General features: G+C 44.1%; 3 protein-coding genes across 5 annotated transcripts; all 3 read right to left on the bottom strand.

The window, feature by feature from the left end:
• Positions 1 to 375: 375 nt before the first annotated feature.
• flvcr2a (FLVCR choline and putative heme transporter 2a) lies at positions 376 to 12599 on the bottom strand. Of its 3 annotated transcripts, none has more exons than XM_079752696.1 (10): positions 10623 to 12571; positions 9196 to 9337; positions 7399 to 7539; positions 6673 to 6740; positions 6170 to 6273; positions 5020 to 5130; positions 4618 to 4723; positions 2833 to 2944; positions 2465 to 2529; positions 376 to 484 (listed from the first exon to the last, which is right to left on the bottom strand). In XM_079752696.1, exons 1-10 carry the CDS (start codon positions 11169 to 11171, stop codon positions 422 to 424), a joined length of 1461 nt encoding a protein of 486 aa, XP_079608822.1. In that variant the 5' UTR covers positions 11172 to 12571; the 3' UTR covers positions 376 to 421. The 3 variants fall into 3 exon arrangements, with proteins under 3 accessions (XP_079608822.1, XP_079608820.1, XP_079608821.1); XM_079752694.1 differs by lacking the exon at positions 376 to 484 and having other exon boundaries at positions 1393 to 2529; positions 10623 to 11356; positions 12549 to 12599; XM_079752695.1 differs by lacking the exon at positions 376 to 484 and adding an exon at positions 1393 to 1512.
• A 7060-nt stretch (positions 12600 to 19659) lies between these two features.
• LOC307086680 (jun dimerization protein 2-like) lies at positions 19660 to 22358 on the bottom strand. Its single transcript, XM_079751978.1, has 4 exons — positions 22152 to 22358; positions 20953 to 21170; positions 20757 to 20861; positions 19660 to 20675 (listed from the first exon to the last, which is right to left on the bottom strand). The coding sequence occupies exons 1-4, from the start codon at positions 22237 to 22239 to the stop codon at positions 20490 to 20492; spliced, it is 597 nt and encodes a 198-aa protein (XP_079608104.1). The 5' UTR covers positions 22240 to 22358; the 3' UTR covers positions 19660 to 20489.
• A 683-nt stretch (positions 22359 to 23041) lies between these two features.
• Positions 23042 to 25377, bottom strand: LOC307086627 (protein c-Fos-like; the record flags this gene model as incomplete). Its single annotated transcript, XM_079751900.1, has 4 exons — positions 23042 to 23755; positions 23873 to 23980; positions 24359 to 24586; positions 25231 to 25377. The coding sequence occupies 4 exons, from the start codon at positions 25375 to 25377 to the stop codon at positions 23042 to 23044; spliced, it is 1197 nt and encodes a 398-aa protein (XP_079608026.1).
• Positions 25378 to 26421: the final 1044 nt, after the last annotated feature.

Here is a 26421-nt window from a genome sequence, read left to right as displayed (position 1 = left end):
TGAGACTGGTTGAGCCAACAAGCTCATCAACCAGTAGATAAAAGGCTTGACTTTAACCAGTTCAGGGGTTCGCCGATAAGGAGGGTAATCATTGGTGAAAAGATGGAACTTTAGGGCGGGGTTGTTTCTCATTGCCGAGGTAGAGTTTCACTCTGACTATCTGATTGGATTATTTAGCGGCCATTGCTCGACACTTTGGTCACAAGTCCAACCAGTACAATAGTTTTAGTATAAACACACATCCTATCTTATTCAGTTTGCATGCGTTCCTCTTCAAATGAGCATTTAGGGAAAGCAGCTTGCTGTTCACCACCATTATGTTTGAGTGTGCACCCGCGTAATTTGCCTGCTTTCTTCATGCTGTCTGAGGCTGTGAAGAGTCGTCCGGCTCCTCAGACAAGATGTTTAGAACAAGTCTGCCTCACAACCTGGCCTCTTTCGCTGTTGTAGGATTAAAGACACCGTCATCCAGGCTTGGTTTTTTCTGTGAAATGTATGAAAGATAAAGATTAGCATGAAGAATAGTTCCCTATATCAAACATGCATGTAAATACATATTGACTTGCATCTTACATCAAAACATTAAGCTAATGTGCAGAAAGGCCATAAAATATATGGCTTGGCAGAAAACACTTTCCACTTAGGTCAAAAACTTTGAGTAATATTTAAAATATTAAATGTGCCTTGATGTCCAGTTATAAGTAAAAGGAGAAAATAATAAAATGGAATCGCCCAACCATTTATCACATAACCATTTACCACAAATTATATTAGGTTACGAGGTTAAATAAGGCTCTACATGTTAAGTAGTGTATACTAACATCTGAGATGATTTGATCAATAAATCATTGATTGAATAAATCAAAACTAAATAAGTCCAATCACGTACCCTACATTGAGTCCTTAGAGAATACTAATCAATCGGAACACCACATTAATGCATCACAAAAAACTCATAAATGAACACATCACTGCAGTCATTTTAACTGGATAAAGTACATAAGTAAAGATATGCATGACCTCACCAAAGACATACCCCAGTGAGTTAAGATGTTTATTATCCAGAACGATACGGAAGACTAGCCTTCACGACTCACAAATACAAGTCTGGTACCGCTTAGTTAATTTTAGATTTCCAATAGGCGTTATCTCTGGGCTCAGAACCCTGGCTAAATCAAAGCCTTTACTTTGGAGTTAAAGTCACAAAGTGGAGAAAATTCCACTGGACAAAAGTATTTATCATCATTAAAAAGGTATTGTAGAATATGTATCTCATCTGAGTTGAACTGTCTTTATTATATTATAAAGTATCATTTGTTTCAATGTTTATTTTTGATATTTGAACATGTGGTCTTTTGTTTTGCCTCAACATCAGATACCAGAAGGCCCTACCTGAGCTTATGTGTACATTCTGTTTTAATGAAGCAGCGGGCTAGTGTCATAAGCGCTGTTGCAGAAGCCCCCGGATGATGTGGCCCCATACTCCCGCGCCGAACACAAGGAACCTGTAGGCTGCAACCATAGCTTGGTGTTCAGGCACCAGTATCCACAGTGCCCTCTTCGACCTCTCATCAACCAACAAAACCCCAAGTTAGCATACATTATGCTTACCGCTATATACCATATTTTACCTGCTTACCCCCCGCTTATCCCGTGCTAACTGCTTTTCACCCTGTGCTTCCTTTCATAATAATAGCAGGCGGATATCCGTTAGCACAGGGGAGGCCTATAGCAGTTAGCATATGGTAGTGCCATATATGTTATGCCTACCACCTGCTAATTACTATACACCATATAGCAATTAGCACTTACCATAAGCAGCTGTAACTTCTATTTAAGTCCTATTATAGAAGAATAAATAACGTAGGTAAATCTATAATAACTTGAATTTAAACCGAAAAAAGTATCCTTCAAATCAAAGGCTGGGGAGCTTTTATTAGTGAGCCATCATTTAGTTTTAGTTCAGAATGTGCTGCGAAATATAGGGGAAATTTTAAAGCGCATGCAAAGCGTGAATTAATTTGTTTAAAATGGTTGCGTGGTTAATGTTCATATTTGATCTTGGCCTGTTTAGTACTGTCCCAGCAATGTTATTAAAACAGATTTTGTTGTTGGCACCATACAAATAAAAACAAAAAAACGAAGCTGTAACAATGCTCATCCAAAAGCCCAAAAGCAGGAAAAACCTCAGACGCCTGTCATTCTGGAAGCCAGCCCAGATAGCCTTCCGATGCCACTGAAGGCAGCCATGCAACCAGGCAGCCATTCCATCAGACGGCCATGCAACCAGGCAGCCATGCCATCAGAAGAGGCAGCACACCTCCTTTCAGAGGATTAGGTGTCTGCTCCAAGACTGCCACAAAGTATGCAGCCATGCAATAGGGCATCCCACCTCCTCCAAACACCAACATGCACAGTGGACACAGACACACACACACAGAAACACACACACAGGTATACTTACGCTCCCCCTCTGTGTGTCACATGATGCATTGGCATTTTGCCGTCGAAGATCTGACTTAATGAATCCTGTTGTAAAAACACAATGCAGGCAATTAAACAGCGAGTATTCATGGTTTTACGGCATGATGGAAAAGAAAACAATTTTTAGGGATAACATGTTATAAAATAAATATATGTTATAGGCTCAATGGGAAAAACAGTAATAAAGCAATACCATCATTAAGCCACTAGGGGGCAATGCAAGTACACGGATGCCACGTCTTAACGCTATGCATATATGGGCCTAAAAATCCTGATATTTAAAAGCACAATCTATTTTGTTAGACATGTTAGACAGAAATACCTTTTGAGAGGTTAGGTTTGCTCTACCTGTCAGTATGGTACCAATGAGTAGGAAGACGCAGAGGAAGATGTTTCCAGCCAGTGTGCCCCATTTATCCATGATCTTTCCTTGGCTGATGGTGAAAATGATTCCAAACAACTAGAAGGATATTTGTTCGAAGGTTACCATGAGAGACAAAACAACTTTCTTTTTTAAATCATTGGTCCCATCGACAGGTGCATGAAATGAGTAGAAGTGGACTTCAAAGAGGTGTCATTTTATTACAAACACAGGGGCCATCCCAATCCCCCCCTAGCCAAAGTCTCATGGCGAGCAGAGCAATACTTTGTGTGACAACGGTACGGGACTGGGAGGTATGATGGGTCACAGTACAGAGCCTGTGCCTCTGAGTTGGCAGTGGTCCGCAAAGGTCCACAGTGGTCTGCTTTTGCATGGTCAGTGCCTTTTAATCTGAGCGGCCCCAAGCAGGGTCCTCTCTGCGTATCGTATGGCCAGACTACATAATGGGCTGATATCTTCTACCCATGTCCTGCTAGGCGAAGCAGTCATTAGTGTTGAGTGAGACCGGAGTTGGTCCAACGAGGAGTACCTCAGAGCTGTTACTCATCTTACTACTATAATAGCAGGCCTGTCGCACCAGTTACTCTAGTTGGTCATGTGCCCATGTGCCAAGCAGCCTGCAGCTCACAAAAACACAGCACCCGTGCACGCACATACACACCGCACATACACACCATGCACATGCGAACGAACATACACGGAAACGCACACACACACACACACACATACACGTCAAGACATTATGTTTTTAAACATAACAACTCCGCCATCGACACGTGCAGGTAAGAACACACGCACGTGCACACACCTCAGCAACACTCGCCCAGGTAATAGGCTATGTTTTTAAACATAACTGCTCCGCCGTCGACAAACTCTCCCAGCTAAGACGTTCTGTCTATAGACTGTATTCATTGCGGAAAATGTCTTTACACTTTGTTGCTCAAACTTAATATAAATCTCCACCTCGAGCCTCCCGAAATGCCTTGCGATATTGATATCCCCCTTCCCCCCTGCGGACTGTTTTAGTTGTTTTATTTTTATAATGTTTTGTGTGTATGCTATGTGTGACTGTAGGCTACTGCTTGGCCAGGACACTGGAATAGGTGTTTAATCTCAACAATGATTATTATTTTCAACTAACCAATAGTAGTTGCCTTGCAAGTTAAAATGTCAATGCACTTTTCAGCCCTGAATAACAGTAAAAGCTATTAAATAATTGATTTGCATGCATAGTATACTACACTTTCCATTGAAAAATTAACCGTTACCATAAATTGACTATATAATGTAATCAAATGCTCACACACTAGGTGCTTTCAGGCACACATGCAAGTCTTGATATTCTCCTGATGGGCCGTATGTGTGAACAACATATCCTGACATTTGTACCCTGAAAATCTCCTGAATAATACTACCCTTGAGGTAGTGTTTTCTCCTTAGGAAATGTAAATTACCTTATATGTGAATGAGGAGTAGAAAGTCGGTATTTCTCACACCACTTCAAAGTTATTTAAATGTTGCAACTGCTTTTAAGAGTCATTTGTGGTGAACGAATGTTATACTTTGTAACATTATAGGAAAAATGTTATTATTATGCGCTCAGAAATTTGTTACATTATCGACCGGGGTTTCCACATTATTGCAATGGAATTGAAAACTCTAGTTACACTAATTACACGTAACCTTCAGTGGTTTACTGGTAGTGAGAACAATCAGTTCTCAACCCTCCTCCCCCCCAAACACACACTAACCTGAGCAGAACAGTTGAGGAGGCCTGAGGAGGTGCCCTCCGACTCTGGGTAGGTCAGCTCCACGGCAAATTCAAACCCCAGAGGCAGGTATCCAGTCATGAAGAACCTGCATCATCCCGGATCAAAGACTACTTATTACAGGTGAGTTTGTACCTACAGCTTGCGCTAGGTCAGGGCTTTATATCGATGTGGGTGACCAGTGAGTTTGTACCTACAGCTTGCGCTGGGTCAGGGCTTTATATCGATGTGGGTGACCAGTGAGTTTGTACCTACAGCTTGCGCTGGGTCAGGGCTTTATATCTGTGATGTAGGTGACAGCAGGACACCCTGTGTCCTACATGCCAGTGGACCAATAGAAACAATCGGATGCTGTCACCATGGTGACTGTTCATCAGTACTTACCCAAGTATGGCGGCGGTCAGAAACACGACCCACATGTGGCCCAGATTCAGGGTGAAGGAGTAGACCAGCATCCCGATGAAGGTGAGGAGATACACGGCGAAGGTGGTTTGTCTGGGGTAGAAAGGCAGAGAAAACAAAACGTTGCTTTGAGTAGAGGGGTTTCACAATGCTGATTATTGCAATTCAAACCATCTTGAATCACATGCATTGTGTGCAATCATAACCGCTTTCTTTTAATACATTTTATTCAAACTAAGTAGTTTGCATGAGGAATTCTGTCATGGATAAAAGCAGAGTACACCGGCCAGGGAATTCCCCTTTATATTAACATCATCACATTTCAAAATAACACACAAAACAACGTTCCTACATTTTTGTAACCTGTAAGAGTTTGTTTAGATATAATATAATATTTATATATGTATATATGCAGATTTGTTTTTCGTATTAGACGTTTCACTGGATGCTTTTAGGAAAAGCAGGTGGTCCGGAATGCCAGCTGCACAGGTGATTACGGTTTGAATTGCACTGCTTCCTTAGATCAGAATAGACCTTCCATCTAGCCAAGAGCGTTGCTAACAGCTAGACACAGACACCCTTCCCAAAGGATTCCTTTCAGTGGCAGCTTTGTAGAAAAAGCTTTAATTTACGGAGACGTCTCGAAACGAGCTTCTTCATCGACTGTGTCGAGTGAAGTCCTTGAGGATGAAGAAAGACCTGACCTTGAGGATGAAACTATGTGCTTCGTGATATTTTAAGCGGACTGATTTTTGCGAATAAAAAAAAAAAAAAGAAGAAAAAGGTAATTTGAGGTAAAATCCTCTACATAACCTAACCCTAGATATTGCATCTTTCCTATAAAAACCCTTGGGGCCGGCTGTGCATAGCTTTGACATGCTATGATGTTAGGGAAAGGGGATCTGGCACAGCAAAGTTAGCGGAAAGTTAACCGCAGTCCTAAATTAATTTAGCCTCATCCACAAAAGCACGTCTTGAGACTGAGAATAGAGCTCTGTGTGTACAAGATAACTGTGTTTGTTTATCTTCCACCTCCAAACCATTGTTGGTCTGTGCTAGAGCAAACAGCATATGTCCACCCACCCGTCTGAGAGTCGTTTAGCCTCAGAGTTCATCAAGTTAAACCCCTTACTTGTAGGTCTTGGTTTTGTCCATCCATATTCCACAGATGAGGGACCCCACCATGCCGGCGATAACAATCGTCAGCCCGATTCTACCAGCATTCACCTCTTCACCCTAGGCGGGAAACCTCAGGTTAGCTCATGGCCTTCTCAAACCCATCATCTTATCAGGAAGGACCTGGTTTATCACGCATTAACTGGAGTCCACCGCCTGATCTATGCGTCTCAGTCGTACATTTGGTTATTTATTAAATCTCTATTTGTCTCCCAGAGATAAATAACCCAGGCAGGATACTGCTTTTATGAGGCCCTATGTTGACAGGGAGCATAGCATTAACCGAATAATACTTCTGCAGAGGAGAGATAATAACATTAACAAACACACATCACATTATCAAGAACTCCCTAAATCATCTATTCCACCAATTGCTTGATCAGCCGGTCCGAGTCCATCATAGCCCGAACCTGAATAAAGATGGAGATGGGGAAGGCAGCAGTGGGAGCTGGAACTCACCGGGTATTGCTCGGTGATCATTCGGTTGAGCAGCGTGGACACGGCGTAGAAGCAGCCCACGTTCAGCCCTGCAGAGAGAAAAGAAAACACCATCTTACCAGTTCCATTATCTCTTCTCTCACACACAACTTGTTACAAGTAACAAGTTGTAACTCATCAGGTGTAACCGCAAGTGAAGGACCGAAAACATGTTTATTGCACTATTGCTCTTATAATTATAATAATTATTACTGCTGCTATTCAATTTTCATTAAGATTTATATTTGTTGTTATTTTTATTGGCGCCTCTGCTAGGCAGAGGAGCCAATAAAAATAATAGTAGTACCGTATATTTGTATTTGATGTGTTACAAAAATAATCTTGAATCTCTATTGCTTAAAATATAAAATAAAATGCATCTCTCAAAACAGCTGATAATTACCTTCTGATTATACCACATTATGTCATTATCAGCTGACTTACGGTCTGTATAAACATCTACAGGCACAATGCAGGAGACAGGAAGCAAACAGGACTATACATCTACAGCGTGCCTTAAAAATAATCTAAACCGTCATCTCTTACAAATAGATTGATGGAGGATGTTTGGGACTGCATCCTTAAATGGACACCCCCCCCACCCACAGCCTAACATACATTATTGTGTTCATGTTTGTTGTCTGTCTGTCTCTCTGTCTGTCCTCTAACTCATACTTATAACTGAGTTTGATAGAGAGAGACCCCCACCGTAGGTGAGCACCAGGAGCATGAAGGGCTTGTTGCAGAGCAGCCTGCCGATGGAGGCCTTGTAGGAGTACTGGTCCAGGGAGAGGCTCCTGGCCTGGGCCTGGGCCTGGCTGGGGGGAAGCTCCGGCTTCTCCTGGAACACTGGGGGGGCCCACAACCACAAACGTCATCACTGTCCACCTGGAAACAACCTCCTGTATTTTTACAGTGAAGATGATATAACCAAGAACTTATACACATCGCGCGTGCGTGCGTGCGTGTGTGTGTGTGTTGTGGCAACCCGGCTCCGGCACAGCGCCCCTGGAGGCCCAGGAGAGAGGTGATAGACGGGGTATACCGCTCATGTCCCCCAGAGGGACCGAGTGTGAAACACCTGAGCAGCAGGTGCAGAAGCAAGGCTTCAATAGCTGGCTTCAAGAATCTAATGTGGCTCTCGTGTGGAAAAACCGGTCCTCGAAGGAGAGGGGTCACAGGAATACCCTGAGGTGATTCCACCCAGAGGGTCACAGGAATACCAGCGGGTCGGCATTCCGCCCAGTGTGGTATCGTCTCTGTACACGACACTCTACTGCCCTACTTCTGTATGGTCTCTTCTGACATGTTACTCATCTCTCAACGTTCAAACAACACATCTGACAACATTTGTGCCCTTGTATTTTCTATATTACATTGTAGCCCTCAATGAAGAATTAACAGCGATTATTACATTTCTTTGCATTTTCTAAAATATACGTCCTGATTCCCCGGCCAACTCATAAACATCATTGACACGGGACAAGTCTGTCCTCAGATGAACCCATCAAACTACACTCTCGTCCCTCTTTTTCACACACTAGGGAACCTCAATTACAGTACGTGTTCACGGTCAGTCAAAAGTGCAAAGTTCACCTTTTGTGTCATTTCATTACAATCGCTGTGTTGCGCTACCAAGCATAAAAAAGGAGATGAGCAGAGAGTGAGAGCATTTCCATTTCTAACTCGTATTGTCTATCTTTGCCTTTCCATGTCACTCTGAATTATTAACACGGTCATTTGGACGTGACCGCAAGGAAGAACAAGCACAAACAATTACACTATATCCCTCATTGATGCAACAAGGCTCTGCTGGATGGGCATTAGTAAAAATATCTTCACATGGAAGATCTACGGACTGCCCTTAAGAGTACTGGATTGACATCCTGTATTAACCATACCTAATCCAACCTAACTTAAACCAAACCTAACGTAAACTAAACCAAACCAAACATGACCAAACAGAAACCAGACCTAACATAACAAGGCCAACCTTAATAACAGTCATCCGACGCCGGCCTACTTTCTCAAGGTGCATTGTTACATTGGTGTGCTTCTGACTGCTGGTCAGTTCCACTCCCATGAGAGAGTTAGAGTAGTGATGTGACTGAGCCTAGGGGCGGAGCTGAGTTATGGCCAGAAGCAGCAATTACACCGATTACCATGGCTGCTGCTCGCCCAGTGGGTTACATAGGGCTGTTGTAGACAACGAAGCTCAGACAGTGTGAAACAGTGGGAGGACTGGTGAGCGGGTGAAGAACAACCAACACCAGAAAAGAATAAACAATTCAATGTGTGTCTTTGCTTCTAGCCCTACACAATCTCCATTGTAACAATTTAAGTCACAAAGGGAAGCGTAATTTAATAACTTCATATTTTGTTTCCTACACACTGGAGTGTAAAGGAATCGGAGACTGTCTGGACTGTGGGATTATTACAAAGTAAACAAAATTCAAATAGAAGAATTTGCTGTGACGCTGTTCAGCATGTGCTCTGAGGACTTACCAATGACCACCAGGATGAAGATGAGGGTGGCCACTCCAGCGGTGATGTAGAACATGACGCCGATGTGGTACGCCAGCTCCTCCACATCGTCCACGTTGGGCACCAGGATGGGGGGCAACAGGAACCCGATGGCGATGCCCACCTTTGGGTGATGAGGAAAGCAGAAAACGTGTTGATTCAACTTAAGCATCTCCAGACACACACACTCACTTTGACCCACTCAAACAACTTAATTGTATGGCAAACATGGAACATGTTAGCAGAGAGAGATGGAAGTTGTGAGCGAGTATAACACAAACCACAAAGCATTGCTTAGGGCCAGTCAGCATGTGCGTGTTACAGAACAAATGCATGCAGGGTCATCAGGGTTGCACTGCAAACTCCTTTCGCGTTCTGCAAGAACGGGTCTTTCCCTGATACAAATTAGAAAAACGTGGGATGAGTTCGCAGCTAAATAGCCCACATAGTTAAGACAATCTCTCCTTTTACGCCACACATTACGACTCGACGACTTCGAGTCAAATCTGCTGAGGAACTGTTCTTCTGCGTTAACAAATGTTCTCTTTGGCCCGAGATGTAGGTCCCCTGTTGTGAACAAGGCACCACCCTCTCAATATGAGCAGTGCAAGCACGTCCCAGCTCGTCATGTAGTCATGTAGTTCAGTTAAGCAAGGAACACAGGGCTCTCTCCTTAGATCACTGAGACGGACACGCATGCATTCACCCAAGCCAAATGAGTGGGATCGTTAGGAGACAGAGGTTTGAGTGTTGAAAGGTCGGTGGTCCTGGCTCCTAATTTGAATAAAGATATCGCTGACTTTTACTCAAATCAGGTTAAAGTAAACAATTTCCCCCATCAATAGGTTCAAATATGTGACTGATAGCGGCCGACATTTACACAAAGCTTTTTGTGGATTTAGTGATGCTCTTTTCACAAACACACCATAAAAGGGACTCTCTTGACATGCTTGAGGAAGTCTCAAAAAGTAGAAACCAAACATAACAGAAAGTGCGTCGTGACATCTTTCTTTGATGGGAGGGCCACTGGCTGTAATTTATGCTTTACCCCAAGTGTTACCAAAGCAGAGAGAGACACACTTCTGGAAGCCCAGTGACTAAAGAGAAACAGCTTGTAGTAACAGGAGGAAGAAATTAAATTTCGCAAGAGAAAAAACATTAATGGAAAGCGATCATGCATTAAGGAGCGCAGATGGGGGCAAAGAAAAGATCCCTAAAGCATAAGCAAAGCATTGCTCTTGGAAATCATGCTGAGCCACATCCCGCACATAACACAGCCACAGTAAACTATCTTGCAAAGCATTGCTCATACACACCGCCTCAGAAGAGTACCACGGTACACTGAGGTTAACACAACCACACAAAAGTTGGCATGCAGCTCTTTGAGCCCAGTGGATACAAAGACACACCTGGTTTCCCAAAACGCCAATGGAACAGGCGGTGGAAACCTCCTGTTGGCCAAACCACAAGGAGGCCAGTCTGGACGGGATGCCCAGGAGGAACACCGTGCCCACCGAACACACAAACTGTCCCAGGAAGGTGACGGCGAACATGTTGGGGCGGGCCGTGCTCGTCTTGATCCAGGCTCCGATGCAATTGAAGGCTGAGCCCGCCACCACCACATCCCGGAGCCCACGGTTGTCCAGGAGCCAGGTGACAGGCAGGATGAGCGGGATGTACGTGAGGAAGTAGATCATGGACAGCCAGTCGACGCAGATGGAGTCCACGCCGTAGAAACGCACAAAGATGTTGCTGATGATGCTGTACTGAAGCCACATGAAGGCGTTGCTCATGGAGAACGTGCCGAAGACGAAGAGCATGAGCCAGCGTCGTTTGTACAGCCGAGTCTCCATGAGGGGGAAGAGAGGAGAGCCGTCTGGGGCAAAGGGCTCAGTGGATAGGCCATCCTCCTCCGCCTTCAGCTGGTGGTAATTTCCCACCTGGTTTCCTCGCTCCATTCGCACAGGGTGAGAGTCTACCACTAAGGCCTGGGAATTACTATCCAACCAGTTTGGATGTTTGGATACTCGTAAGTACAGAAGCACGCTATTCCTCCATTCTGTGAGTTTTTAGAAAGTACCCTCTTGTCTTTGAGTTAGCTCACAGAAGGTGCTCCTGAACACGACTTCCTGAATAGTAACTGCTGAAAAATTCAGGGATATAGTTTAAATACAGCATGTGGCAGTGTACTTAAAAAGTCAAGTGACAAAATAATGGTAGAACTTGTGCATCTCTAGAGACGCGGCCTTATTTTCTACGTTGCACTACTCGAGGACACCTGGTGTATGTAACTCAACTATTACTATTGAAACATGGTAACTATGATTCTTTATTATGTGAATGGCAATTATGGTTGGAAGAAAAAGATGAAGACATGACAGAGGGACAAAAGTCCACTGAGAATAACACTCAACAGACTGCAGGGTCATCATAAATATATGCACCATATGCTGACGTCCGTTGGACACTGAAGAAGATTCAAAAATGGTTTGAAAATATAGTACTTTTGGCGAGAGAAACAAAATCTATTGACAACTTGAGAATGTTCATGTTTCTCTCACACTCGTAGTGGGAGATAAACCTTTGATAGAAAGTGTCATAGGCCTGTACGTTATAGGATGATAGGTCCCAAGTCTTGAAAAAACTAACTTTCTTCCGTGTTGTTAATATTAACATGGGTTCTGCTATGTACAAGCTACATCATGTGTTTGTTACACTACTGAATGTCTATGTCCACTTGATAAATAAGATATTTTAACTGCGCTATTATGCGAATTCACTTCATTTCTATCTCCCGGTTACTTCCAAAAATGAGGATGAAAAAAATAAAGCTGTTTAGTTACTCAGGAGAAACCAAGTAGACGCCAGTGGTCGGCAAAAAAAAAAAAAAAAAAAGCATATCCTATCACTTTACCAGTGGAAAACTGGGAAGATATTCACAATAAACTAAACATTATCGGTAGTTGTATCGAATCCCAATGCATGCGAGTCTTGCGATTCGTGTCTCTCTAGTGTTAACGCTGTGCGTCCTGCAACCTAACAGACAGAAAACCCTCAGAAAAGCAGCGTCATCATGGTTTCTAACTAACACAATGCTTAAGTCAAGAGAGTTAAAGTCACTTTATGTTTACCCCACCTACAAAACTGCCCAAACAAACCTCGATATTAGCTTTTATAGACTTTTGATAAAGTTGATTGAACATAAGATCAAACCAAGACGTCGACACCTGACTAACGCAATTGGATGCACTTTGTTTGAAGTCTGATTAGTGTGAGCTCGATAAGATAAAACTCCTCCGGAGTTGAGTGAGGGGGAAAATAAGAGCCTCACATACCTGGAGCCAGGAGCCTGACCAACACTACGGCAGCAACACTGAATATCCACGACACCGGAACGCCCCACACGTCATTTCCTTTACTAGGTTCGCTGTAAAATGCAGTGCGTGTTTTTTTTTGTTTACACGTGTCTGTGTATGCTTGCATGTGCGCGTGCGTGTGCGCGCGCGTGTCATAACACACAAACTCATAACATCATCTGACGCATCCACACTAAGACGCATCTCTTATCTACAGACAAGAGATACAAACCCATAAAGAGTCGGTTTGAGAGGAAAGACAAATTAAATAAAAAAAGAAATAGGTAGAATAGGTTATAATATTCTAGAAATTACATTATATATTATAGAAACTTCAGCCTACTTGGACGTCCGCGCAAAAACCACAGCAAGCCCATAAATAACATGGCAGAATGTAGGCCGCAGAAAGGCTGCAGACTGAACGCACATGTGTCTCAACGCAAACTTACTTGATTTCCTGCGACTGCGATGGAGACAGCGGTGGAGACCTCGTGGGGGCCGAACCAGGCCGACGCGACGTGGGAGGGCATTCCCAGTATGAACACCTGGGCGAGGGCAGACGCAAACTGGCCGAGCGTCCCGACCCAGAATAAATCGGGCCTGACGCTGGCCACCTTTATCCAGGCTCCAAGGCAATTAATAGAAGAAGCCACGATGGCCATCACTCGGAGTCCAGTTTTATCCAGAAGCCAGATGGCCAGGAATATGACGGGGATGTAGGTCAGCATGAACACCATTGACATCCAGTCTATAGCGAACGAGTTCACGTTGTAGAATCTCATGAATATGTTATTGATTATTGCGTACTCGATCCATTGAAACGCGTTACACATGGAGTAACTAGTAAAGAGAAACAACATCACCCAGCGTCGCTTGTACAACTGTGTGTCCACGGGAGGCATGTTTTTGCCTAATATCACAATTGTTCTATCGTTTGCATCGGCCTTAACATCCATTTCCAAGTTGCTATAAATAGGCCTATATATAGGCCTTCTTAAACGAAAATATAGGCTACAGATTCCAACTACTACTAATAAAAAGTAAGATCCACATCTACAAAAGCCCACTGCTCTCCAGCATAAAGATAATAATGATTCCACACGGTAGTTTCCACGGTTATACCTCATTCAAGCAGGTCTACTTCTGCCGCGTAAAAACAAATCCAGTTCATTGACTACATTACTCCACCTATAAGAATTGACGCATAGAGGGGACCCCATTGTGATTGTGAATGATGAAACGGGTTACGTAATCCACTCACACTCAATCCCCCAAAATACCGAGCATGCTTTCTAACTGCTCTTGATTAATCGGTTGTTCCCCCTTGCTGATTCGTTTACAAAATGTTGAAGGTATCTGTATTTCTCAATCAATATGCCAATTTTAGAAAGATAGCCATAGGCTACCCATCTTTGAATTATGTGGCCTTATGTGTTGTTTCACGTTCCTGGTTTAATCTAATATATGCTTTTGTTATAGTTTTTATCTCTAGGGTAAAGTTATATTCCTTATAAAGTTCAGAAAATTGCGTCAAACTCAATAATTTATTAGAAATAAAAATGTTCACAATCAATCTTCAACTAAAGATTAGATGTCATCTAAGCAGATAAGGAGTTCCTTCTCCTACTGTATGTCCTTCGCTGGCAGCTGCTCTGAACGTTTTTTGATCGGTGAAATTGTTCAGTCTTGTTATAGCTCCTTGGACAGTATGACAAAATGCTTGATTCTCACCGTTTTCAGATGCTGGTTTTGTGTTTCCATTGCCTGTCACGATCTTCTAGAAGAGAGGTTAACAAAATCAAGTTAACATTTTATTTCTAATGTGGCGGAAGACATAGACAGTGATCATGTTAGGAGTGCTCTTTTAAAATCCTGTAGATCTCCAAAAATACCTGGACTCCCGTGATCCATAGCGTTCTGGTTGGCACTCTGATTTAAATATAAGCAGCCCTACTTGAGAAACGTATAGTTTGACCACTTGTCAAAGTCCCTATCTTCTTTGGTGTCTTTCTTTTTTAAATCTTAATTCTTTGAAATACATGCTACACCTTCATTCACTTTTTATAATATTTCATCACCTACATCATCTATATCTTGATTAATAAATTCTTATTGGTTTGGCTAGACATTGTTTTGGCAAGATATTGTGGCTAGGACAGAGGGCTCACTCCAGCAGAGTGAGCCCAGAGCAGTTTCACTGAGTCTGTTAACACAGTTTCAACCCCTCCTCAGGGGGCTATTATCCTAAGGGAAAGGGGGGCACAGTTTGACCCCCTCTCTGTAAGGCAATGGGTCCTTACGTCAAGGGTGGGAGATGCATACACAAGGGTCAGCGATTCTTGCGCTCTCACCAAACAGATCTATACTGTGGGAGCGTGTGACGGTGATGGCTACAGCCAGGAGAATACCACAGGCTGCCACCAGCCCTCGGAGGAGCTGGTGGCACCGCAGCCCAGCTGAACCTCCACCCAGCCCAGCTGAACCTCCACCCAGCCCAGCTGAACCTCCTCCGCAGCCCAGCTGAACCTCCACCCAGCCCAGCTGAACCTCCACCGCAGCCCAGCTGAACCTCCACCCAGCCCAGCTGAACCTCCACCCAGCCCGTCCATATGCCCCTCCACCAGCCCAGGCCTCCGGTCTCCAGGATGGAGGGGGGGGGGGGGGGGTGGGGTGGTGAGTCAGCCTGGGGAGGGGTGAGGCCCATTGGGTTGAGGGGTTGGTTTTTTAGATGAGGTATGGTAACCCTGAGAAGTGTTTCTCCCCAGCCTCAATGTGTTGTTGTGGGTATGTGAGAGTGTGTGGACAAGGGCTGTGCATTAATACGTAATCAGTGTGCAACCGGTTGAACCGGCCATCACTAACCACACTCAAGGAGAGTATAAACCAGTAGAACCGGTATTCCAACCTCACTACCCTGCATCCTTATTTCGATCATTATTTACAGGCATTGTCTGTCAATAAGGGTGGGGTGTATAAATAAAAGGTAACACAGGTAACACAACCTGGAGAAGACAAAGCTTAAATTATGAAAAGTGAACAACATATGGAGTTTACATCATTACCTTGTCTCAAACCTTGTGCCATCCGCTGGTATAACCTTAACCTGTTACCAACTGTGACCCTGTGACTGTATCCCTTAATTTGTCCAAGGCCTCTAAAGAGTGAATGATGTTCTTGAGCTAGTTTTAAACTACATTCTACAGACTTCACTTGGTCTCAGGAGATTGCTATCCTCAGATCAAAGCATGTTTTCCTCCCAAATTTCCTCTAATGACATCCTCTTAAGTTTAAAAGTACAGCCGGTCCAGTTGGTGTTCAGGTAACCAACACATGGGAGTTGATTAGCCTGAGTTTATGTTTATTTTTGGTCGGTTTTAATTTAATTGTGTCTCTTATGCTCATTGACACTCACTGTCTCTCTACACTCAGGAGGTTTGTATTTAGAACTCATATAGTCAATCAGTCATAATGTGTGTCTCTATCGCTGTCTCGCAGCAGACACTTAATAACATGGCTACTTATATCACTTTTAATCTTATCAGCGTTATGACAGTATGCAATATTATTAAATAGGGTGAAAGTTATGCTGTGTTAATCCATAAATTCCTTGCTGATGGAAATAATGGCCCCATTGACCGCAGCTAATCTTACTGTGCAAGGTTCCCCCTCTGGTCTGCACCACTGGGCTCATGATAAAAACAACCCAGAAATGTGCCACATATCATAACCCTAAAATCAATATACAACTTAAACCCAATATATTTGTATATTGTAGAAATAAAACACACCTGTGACGGTTTTCCGCCTACTTGACACATAAAAACAGTATAAAAAATAAGAACTGAATATATAGGGAACCCTTTACAATAAGGGGACAACAATTATCATTAATTAACATTATTTAATACAGTCATAGGCATAAACTATCAATTAGCTAACAGTTAACAGAGCTGTTATCTGTCGTCAAAATACTCATTCTAAAAATGACTTTATGAGCATGTTGAACATTGTTGTATCTTTACAACATTGGACGTAGCCTACTGAACACATACAGTGTTTCCCACATAATTAAGATTTTACTTGTGGTTCTAGCTGAAGGGGGGAGAGGGGGTTGAAAGTTTAATTAAAATATTTTATTAGAAAAATATTGGATATTCAACCGATATTTACGCTATGAATTACAATGTGACACCGGGAACTAAAGACTTGACCACCGTTATGAATCCGTGTGTCTCGCGGCTATAGACAGTCGGGCAGCAGAACTCCTCTCTTCAGACCCACTGTCGTTCAAGAGGTGAATTACTAAGTACCCTTCCCTAGGGATGGGTATCGTTAGGATTTTAACGATACTACTACTCTTCGATACTCTATCGATACTGCTAATCGATCCGGTACTTTAACGGTACTCTTTAAGACAAATTAAGATCAAGACATTGCTTTATCCTTCTCATAAAATGTAAATTTTCTTTAGTAGCCACAGCTTACAATAATAATTACAGACTCCATGATATTTATGAGAATCGGAATCTAGAACAAACAATGATAAATCAATAAATAAACACTTGAGGGCAAAAGAAAAGCTGGGCCTCAGAAAGGACTTAGGCCTTATTTGAACAGTTCTTCTGAAGGAAGATCAGTATATCTACCTTTTTCCTTTTCTGGCGCTCATCCAGAATAGTGGTGTAATAAGTTAGGTCTACTGGATATCTGTTTTTGCCGAGCGTTTCCCCGGAGGCTATTGGGTACAGGGTCAATATGACGCCAAATGAGTATCGTTACCGTTTTAACAGTGAGGGAAAAAAAGAAACCCTAACCCTCAACAAAATATGTAGCATAGGTCCAGTCGTTTTAGATATTTTAATGTAACGTATAACACCATTAATTGTTAGTTAATACTTATCATTAACTTGATTCATAAACTTAATTTTATTAATGGTTAATTTCACCCTTGTTGTAAAGTGTTACAATTACATATTATTTAACGGAAGTAATTACATAGTAGTGTGTGTCAGATGTTATTTTGTCTTTAACTTAACTTAGTCTACTTGACTCCCCGCGACTCCGAAGGAGGAGGCGGATGAGACCTCATCGGAGCCGAACCAGACCAGACCGACGATTAAAGGAGTGGTGTCAGCATTTTCCTCAACACTTTGGGTTTCTTCCCCGTCAGTTACAGAATCAAAGTTTAGAGCATGAAGGGCCATTCTGGCAGGTTCGAAGATAAATAGATCTACTCAACAAAAACTAAAGATTGTAAATCAACAGGTGTCAAAGGCGATCGCGATGCATCGCAGCGTCATATCGTCCAGACTATTTAAGAAAGACCAAGGTGGTGTTTGAAGTCAGGTGGAATCCCCTCTCCTCCCCCATCAATGTTTGAGAGACACGCCAAGAGATCTCTCTACAGTGCATCCAGAAGTTACACTTTGAATTACTTCCACAGATTCCCATTGTGTTCCCACAGCTCGTCGAACAGCTTGTTGAACAGCCCCCTCAGGACGCACTTCTGGGTAAAGACAGGTTAACGCAAATGTACAGATATCTCGGTTATCTATTCAAACCTAAAGACATAGCACAACCTATAAGTAAGCTGGGGGAATTGCATCCCAACCTAATTATAACACACCTATTTGGATGCGTAGATTGAATGGAAATTAGGCCTATGTACAAAAAAATGTATCACAGACATGGCAGAGAGAGAGAGAGAATACAGAATACTCTGACGGGACCCCCGCACTCTGTGCCCTTCATTTGGTATTATATTTTATACAGAACATTATTTCATTTAATGTTTTTGTAAGTCTTCCCATAATAATGTTACTGTAAGCCAACATAATGACCCTCATATAGCTTGATATGGACTTTGACTTAAGTTTGAGGTGAAACGGACTCTAATAACATGGGTTACCCATGTTATTATATACGACGTTATTGATGGAGAACCCATGATGGGTGGCAGATTACTTACTTGATTCCCTGCGACTCCAATGGAGGAGGCTGATGAGACCTCATCGGGGCCGAACCAGACCGACGCGACGTGGGAGGGCATTCCCAGTATGAACACCTGGGCGAGGGCAGACGCAAACTGGCCGAGCATCGTGACCCAGAATAAATCGGGCCTGACGCTGGCCACCTTTATCCAGGCTCCAAGGCAATTAATAGAAGAAGCCACGATGGCCATCACTCGGAGTCCGGTTTTATCCAGAAGCCAGATGGTCGGGAATATGAAGGGGATGTAGGTGAGCATGTACACCATTGACATCCAGTCTATAGCGAACGAGTTCACGTTGTAGAATCTCATGAATATGTTATTGATTATTCCGTACTGGAGCCATTGAAACGCGTTACACATGGAGTAACTGGTGAACAGAAACAGCATCACCCAGCGTCGTTTGGTCAACTGTGTGGGAGGCATGTTTTTTTCTAATCCAGAATGTCTTCCGTTGTTTGTTCTGGTAGGCTATTAACACCCAGTCTGCTCGCTTCAGCAACAAATTATAATAATTACGAAACCACTTATTATAAATAGCACCCTCAATACTTGAACTCTGAATATTGAAAAACCAAAACTTTGCTAAATCAACCATCAAAAAGTATTGTTCTCCCCAGCATCACGAGACGTGTAAACATATGACGAAAATAAAATTCAGCATTAAGAGACAGCATAACTCATTAACTCAAGTACTTTCCTTCGTCCAATGAATAGTTCTGCTGCCGGCTGTTTCTTTGAAGGAGTCCCGTTTATTGGGCACCCCAGATCCAAGTCCTAACTCTGCCCAACTAGAAACTCAACCAATGAGAAGAGAGCATGCAGGTGACTTTGTTTATGATGACCCAATGTGGTGTATTATTCAATCGATATTTTTTAAAGTATGCCTACCCAACCATTACTCAAACAAGGCAATACTACTGTGCAATATTATAAATTGGCTGCCTATGTTAATCCATAAAATCCTAGGAATAATGGCTCCTTTGACCAAGGCTAATCGTTCCTTGAAATGTTCCCACTCTGGTCTGCAGTGTTTGGCTCATGATGATAGACCAAAACATGGCCACATCATAACCCTAAAATCATTAACATACAACCACATTAAGGGAAATATAAAGAACCCTTTACATTTATTTCTTGTATACAAAACACCACAATGTGTGACTGCTTAAATGTTTAGCCTACATGACAAAATACAAAAGTATAAAAAACTGAATAACAGAATATGTCAAAGTAATTACAAGTACAACAGTCTGTAAATAAACATATATATGTGCATATGTGACGCCTGCGTCCAAAACAATAATGATGACAACAAAAAAACATTTCAACCATCAAATGCTTAAGAATAATCGTGTGATTATCTCTACCAGGAAATGTGATGTGACCTAGAAATGTAATTCTCTCTCTCTCTCTCTCTGTCTCTCTCTCTCTCTCTCTCTCTCTCTTTCTCTCTCTATGCGAACTGCACTTACAAAAGGCTATTATGCGGTTTGCATAAAATGATTGCTAATACTCTGTTTTTGCAAACAATTGAGAGAGATCGAGAATCGGATCGAGATAGAGAGGGAGAGTTTCAAGTGTCTGACTTGATTGATTGACATCAGGGTTGAAGAGTGCTGTGATAGTGGCGGGGAACGCATTGCATGGTTACCCTTTGCCACGTGTGCATGTAGTCGCCCACCGCCTCCTAGAGGTTGCCTGCAGGTGCCTCACTTGGCCCCCAGGAACCTCATTTGGTCCCTGGAGCCTCACTTGGCCCCCAGAAGCCTCACTTGGCCCCCTGGAGCCTCACTTGGCCCCCTGGAGCCTCACTCGGCCCCCGGGAGCCTCACTCGGCCCCCTGGAGCCTCACTCGGCCCCCGGGAGCCTCACTCGGCCCCCGGGAGCCTCACTTGGCCCCCTGGAGCCTCACTCGGCCCCCGGGAGCCTCACTTGGCTCCCAGCTGCTCCAGCAGCGGGTTCCCCTCACTCTCGGGGGTCTTCACGCTGTCGGTCCTGACGATGCAGGTGGGCCGGTGTCGGTTCAGCATGAGGATCAGCTGCTGCCGCTCGTGTTTCAGCTCCTCGATCTGAGACTTGAGGTCAGAGTTCATCATCTCCAACCGCTCCGACTCCTGAGGGACGGGAGAGTGTGAACGACGGACGCGCCGAAACGGAGAGCTTCTGCAACAACGACGGCCCCGTTGAAAACTCACCATTTGTAGATAATCTGTCCTCTCCTTCTTTTTGTTCCGACATCGCGCTGCAGCCATTTTGTTTTTCTCTCGCCGCCGTTTCCGACGGTCCACCTCGTCATCTCTCTTGGTGAGGGAGAAAAGACACTATCAAAACGCAACCGTGACAACGCTAATGTTTGCAGCCCCCTCCTCGGTGCTCACCAGCGCCTCATACCTCGGCCTTGATGGACAGCGTCCCCTTCCCCAGCTTGTCGAGGAAGTGCAGCGGGGAAAGCATGGTCCCAAAGTCCTGCAGGTCACCGAAGCGGAGCTGGTCTGTAAGCGTGGTGGCCGAGAGTCCCGCCAGGGGCCCCAGGCTCGGCAGGGAGCCCGCCGTCACAGAGGGGTCTGGGATCTGACCTGGCATCGTGTCAGCCTCGGTCTTAACCACAGCTGGAAGAAAAGAAGAAAAGTCTGGACGTTCAAGAGATGTGGCATGGGCCAGGTGGGTAGCATTAGTATATGCTACTTCGTTTCTTGCTTGAACGTCTTAATAAGTAGTCGGTGGGTTCAATTGTTGAACACCGACATCTAAATTGACCAATTTAAATTCATACATGCATGGGCACAGAATGCAATCAGCTCTTTTCGTCTATCTGTGACAGGCTATGCAGACTTCTAAATACTTGTATTCCGTTAATCAGTGTGCCATGATGGATAGTTGAAGAGCGGATTAGGAAAGATCAGGTGAGTGCATAAGTGGTGGAGAAATGACGTAGGCAGCTTCGAGAGGCAAACCTCAAGTTTTTTTCAACCACTAGTTGGCAACAGCACACCAGGGAATTTCTGTTTTTTTTTTCTTTGAAAACGACGATGTAGGCTACTATTATACAATTGTCAGGAATACATTGTGGACATCTGAATAATGTGCTTTAAAGTGTTCATCCGGTTTGAACCGCTTTATCATGAGTGAATTTGAAAGCGGAAGTTTTTTTTGAGTGCGGCACTTATCTTACGTAACTTTCCCTTTCACTGCGAAAGCAGCAGAAAACAACGGAGATGTTTCCACTTTAGCGCAATACCCTTAGAAACCTCCAAACACCGAATAAACCATAAGCATCGGCCTAACTTATAAACTAAATGAAGCCCAGAGGCTAAAAACATGTTCACACGTCATTGGTGCACATGTAACATGAGCTGTGTGTGCAAAGAAAAGAGACTAGCTTACAGCATGGGCAACAGCATGTCAATCATATCCCCAGAAAAACATCATAAAAACTAGATTCATGAACATCCATGCATTGCATAGGCGGCCCAATGTACATATACTACATCTGCTGTCCGCATTACCTCCGGAATTGCGTCTAATTATAACTCCTGCATACGGGATGCTATTCTTCTTTCGACATGTGGACTATTACGTTTTGCACAGACCTGACTTTGATCCCAGGTGCGAAAAATGTCCTCTCTTATGGTCGGCCGATGGTCTGGAATAGATTTTAAAAAGTGGAAATCGTTGCATCAGCCCGTTTCAAAGTAATCCAAATCTGTACGGATTTGGGAATGCGGAAATTAGCCGAGACAACCAAACGTAAGCAGGAATGTAAAGAGAAAAAAAAAATACAGAAAAAAATGCGGCCAGTAGTGCCTCCTCCCATAGAGTGCTCGGACTGCATGCATGGCTCGGCTGCAGAACGGAGGGTTCACAAGAACGACTTAGCAAAGGTTATCCAGACATCACTGAGTGAACATTTATTATGATTATCCAGAATAAATAAGCAATCAATGCTCTTTTGTTTGAATTATTTGACGAATAAGTCAAACTCTCAGAAGTAAAAAAATAAATTATCATAAATTACATCTTGATAGATATATGGATGTTTTCATGGAAAACCATAAACAGTGTAACGATGGGTTTGAGGAGTCGGTGGTGTGAGGTATGTCAGTCGGAGCACGGATGGTTAAAACGGTCACAGCAGTCATCACATCACTGACACGAAACCAAACTGTAACATTAATTCAACAATACATCTTAGATCTAGTAACAGATCAAACATGAGCTCTGACAATCCTCAGCATGCGTTATAACGCCAGAACTCATCTCCCTTTTATGAAACTTAAAAAGGCATGCTTTCAGCTCCACATTACCATGTAGTAAAGTTTATATTTCTGATTGGGCACACACACATACAATACATGTCATGAATGCAGTTTCTCGTTAAAGTGTCATAGAATACCGTGGGCATACATCGGTGGAACAATTTCAAAACCACGGATCTGGTAAAAAGCGATCCGAGCTCAGAACATCCCTCCCTCTTTGGACCTTACAAAGCGAGGAGAGTGGGCGAGTTGAGCAGGTCCCCTGATTCAGTCTTTCCCGCTCCGCCCTTAACGCCATCCATCCCCTCTGGGAGGGCGTCCAGCTCAGGACAGGCGAACGTGAAGACGGACAGGTAACTGTTACAGGTGGGTGTGGAGGTCACCACCGGCGTGCTCAGCGGCTCCAGGTCCCCGGACACCGACTTGTACAGCGTCTCCCAGTCGGACACCCCCAGCGAGCTGCTCAGGTCGATGTCGGGCACCGAGCGGCCCGTCTCCATGGGGGCCCCGTCCTCGTCCTCCAGGCCCGACACCAGCTCGTCCAGCAGCGCCCCCTCCTTCACCTCCAGGGACGGCTCCAGGTCGCAGCCGCTGATCTCCGCGCTGGCGCACAGCAGGATGTCGGAGTCGCCGGAGATGGCGGCGGACGGGTCGCTGGGCTGGGTGTCCATGCCGTCCTGCAGGGAGACACCGTCCTGGCTGCCCCCGTCCTCCTGGAGCCTGTCCTCACCGCTCGGGCTGCCAGGGGGAAAGTCGGGGGGCCCGCCGGTGGCGGCGGCAGCGGGGGCGGCGTCCCGGAACATGACGTCCAGTTCCTCGGGCAACTGGCACATGGGTTTGTGCGTGGAGAGGGCGCACTCCAGTCTCTCCTTCTCCTTTAGCAGGTTGGCGATCTCCAGCTCCAGAGCGGCTCCCTCCTCCTCCAGTATGTCCGTCTCCTTCAGAGGAAACAGAGACAGAAGGTGGACGGCCCAGAGAGGTGTTTATCAGCCAGGCGAAGCGCACGCAAGGTGAGCGACGACCGCGGCTCAACAAACAGACCTTTGTTTACTTACAGCTTGCAGGGTGTCCGTGAGTTCCCGTCGCCTGTTGCGACACTTGGCTGCAGCCATTTTATTGCGCTCCCTTCGCACCCTCTTCTTCTCCTCGTCCGCTGGAGAGAGCTGCAGAGGTTAGACAAAGTGTTCACTTCAAACCGTGAGGGATAAAGAAAGCTACATCTGTTCCTGATTCGCCCACCCGAAAGGGTGTCAAAAACAATCTTTTCTGCGTCTCTCCTAAAAATAGACCATTGTTGCAGACTTGCTGTGCCCTGAATATAAATTGACTGCCATCCGAGGGGGGCATGCACACAGCCTGCTGCAACACCTCGGATGGGAGCCGTCATGCACTTCATACAGATGTGATTAACGTTGCACATCTATATATATATATATATATATATATATATATATATATATATATATATATATATATACATGCACATCACAGATATATGCACATCACAGAGTGCAGCATGCTGAGCCTTGCTCTTGGCTGACCTGTTCTGCTTTCCCCTTCCTTGCAGAATTTTTCCCCTTTGTCCCGCCTACTTTGGATGCTGCGCGGGCAGAGCTCTGCACGCTATTGGCCGGCTTGCTGCCGAGAGTCGGGCTGACGGATGTAATGATGGTCGGCTGGACCATCCACTGGAAATTTGGGGTAGTAGCGATTGCAGTGACTGTTGGAATAAAGGAGTCGACGTGCGTGTCCATATCCTGGCAGAGCTCCTGAAAAAAAATCCCATATAAGACACTGAAAATTGTATTCTAGGTGTAACTTCATTTACAATTATGTATTTATCTATTTAGAAAAAAATAATCATATTCATGTTTAATTTCCGAGACACGCACACACATACACACACGTGTAAGAAGTCCATGCGTGTATATAGCATCATATTGTTGTGTCAAACGGGCTGTCCACACAGGTTCTCCTCCTTGAAATATACCGGTCCAAAAATAGCTTTCTCCGGATCAATATTTGACTTTATCATTGTGTCTGACGTCACCGCTGACGCAGAGTGGCTGTGGAGTCTCCTGAATGGATTTATTTTTCTCAATGAACTGCTGCATCGACACGCTCCCATTCGGTCCCAGGACGTCAGTCATAACAAGACTAGCATACGGTGATTATACATCCCCGTGTTCACCCGAGATAGGCAACTCATAATAAATGTAATGTAAAAACATACAACCATCTACTGTAGGCCTACATATAGTTTAAATACAAGCTCGTCGGGTCTATATCCCGCCCACTACTTCCAATTAAGAGAAACAAACGTTGTTTACATCAGCCATGATGGGATATATGTCGTCGATTTGACCGTCGCCTGGCATGAAATCTTCAACGTAGACACTAAATGTATTAATACCTTCACATTGTCCTCCGGAGAGGACGCTGTCGACCCCACGTCTTCACGGGTCTCCTCGCATTTCTTGAACGTGTTAATCCCGTCACTGGATTCTGTACTGCAGGCGGATGCTGTGTCCATGTCAGGCGGCAAGCTGTTGACATACATGATGACTACAATGTCTTGATATTATGTCACCCTTTGTTCAATACAGAAAACTGCCCCTCCAGGTATATACCTGGCACATAGATGACTGAAACGCAAGCCCCTCCTTTTATACTCTGCTAGAATTTTATGAATGAACACAGACCGTACCATCCGTGGAGGGGAGCGAAACCGACTATCAGAAAAAAGTGAACCGCTGTTGTCGGCGTATTATTTGATTAATCGAACATCTAACCCCCGTGTGGAATCATACGGATGTGCTTGTTGACATCGGTCCAATTGTGTGTTCAATTTCACCCTGTCACAACACATCCAGTGGATCGACGATGCAATGTGCCCGGAGGAATATGCACCGTCCATGATACAATGCCTGGGCAGCTTGAGACAAAACATGATACAGTGATCCGTACATATAGGCCCTGTCCCATTAAACCATACCGCGGGTTAGTGGAACTATTCCATTTAACAACCTGTGTTGCAAAGTATGTTTGTACTTATTAATATTGCATAGCCTACGTTATTCGATTATCTCACTGGTCCATGTTATTTTACAAAACAATTTCATAAAGCTGACGCTTAAAATATATTGATTAGTAAACGATGTAACAGCCCGATGTGTTTAGAGCCCAAACAAGCCTGCTGGAAGTGAGCGACGCCCACTTAGCATCGTCTGTGGTGTTTACTTCAACCGCCCTCAAGTGTTCACACGAACCCAAAGATGTTCTTTTTTTCTCCTCGTGATACCTTAATCGTGAAATATAATATAAAACATGACAATATGTTGAAACTATGAGACTTGATGAACATCCGTCTAATAAAAACAAATAACGTTTTTTAAGCACAGATGAAAGGGATGTCTTTAACTATCGCTGATCTAATGCCGGACTTGTGAGACCAGCTTTTCTAATGGCCCAAAAGATCCAGAGGGGGTGGATGGTCTGTAAAAAATGCAAAGTTTCATATGTGCTATATGAACATGATCATTTGAGTGACATCATATATTTGCATTAAATATTAACCTGCCAGCACGAAGGATGCTGCAAAATA

This window comes from Pollachius pollachius (genome assembly GCF_949987615.1).
Source record: "Pollachius pollachius genome assembly, chromosome: 15".
Classification (NCBI taxonomy): domain Eukaryota; kingdom Metazoa; phylum Chordata; class Actinopteri; order Gadiformes; family Gadidae; genus Pollachius; species Pollachius pollachius.
Note: the sequence above shows the minus strand (reverse complement) of the source record. Positions and strands in the feature narration are given on the sequence as shown.

Excerpts from the sequence above, each read along its gene's own strand:
- LOC307086680 (XM_079751978.1), bottom strand. The coding sequence starts at position 22,239 with ATGCAACGATTTCCACTTTTTAAAATCTATTCCAGACCATCGGCCGAC. Across the intron at positions 20,862-20,952 it reads CGCTGTCCATCAAGGCCGAG|AGAGATGACGAGGTGGACCG; the intron begins GTATGAGGCGCT and ends TCCCTCACCAAG. Across the intron at positions 20,676-20,756 it reads GGACAGATTATCTACAAATG|GAGTCGGAGCGGTTGGAGAT; the intron begins GTGAGTTTTCAA and ends CCCGTCCCTCAG.
- flvcr2a (XM_079752694.1), bottom strand. The coding sequence starts at position 11,171 with ATGGAGCGAGGAAACCAGGTGGGAAATTACCACCAGCTGAAGGCGGAG. Across the intron at positions 6,274-6,672 it reads TGATCACCGAGCAATACCCG|GGTGAAGAGGTGAATGCTGG; the intron begins GTGAGTTCCAGC and ends TTTCCCGCCTAG. Across the intron at positions 4,724-5,019 it reads CTGACCGCCGCCATACTTGG|GTTCTTCATGACTGGATACC; the intron begins GTAAGTACTGAT and ends GGGATGATGCAG.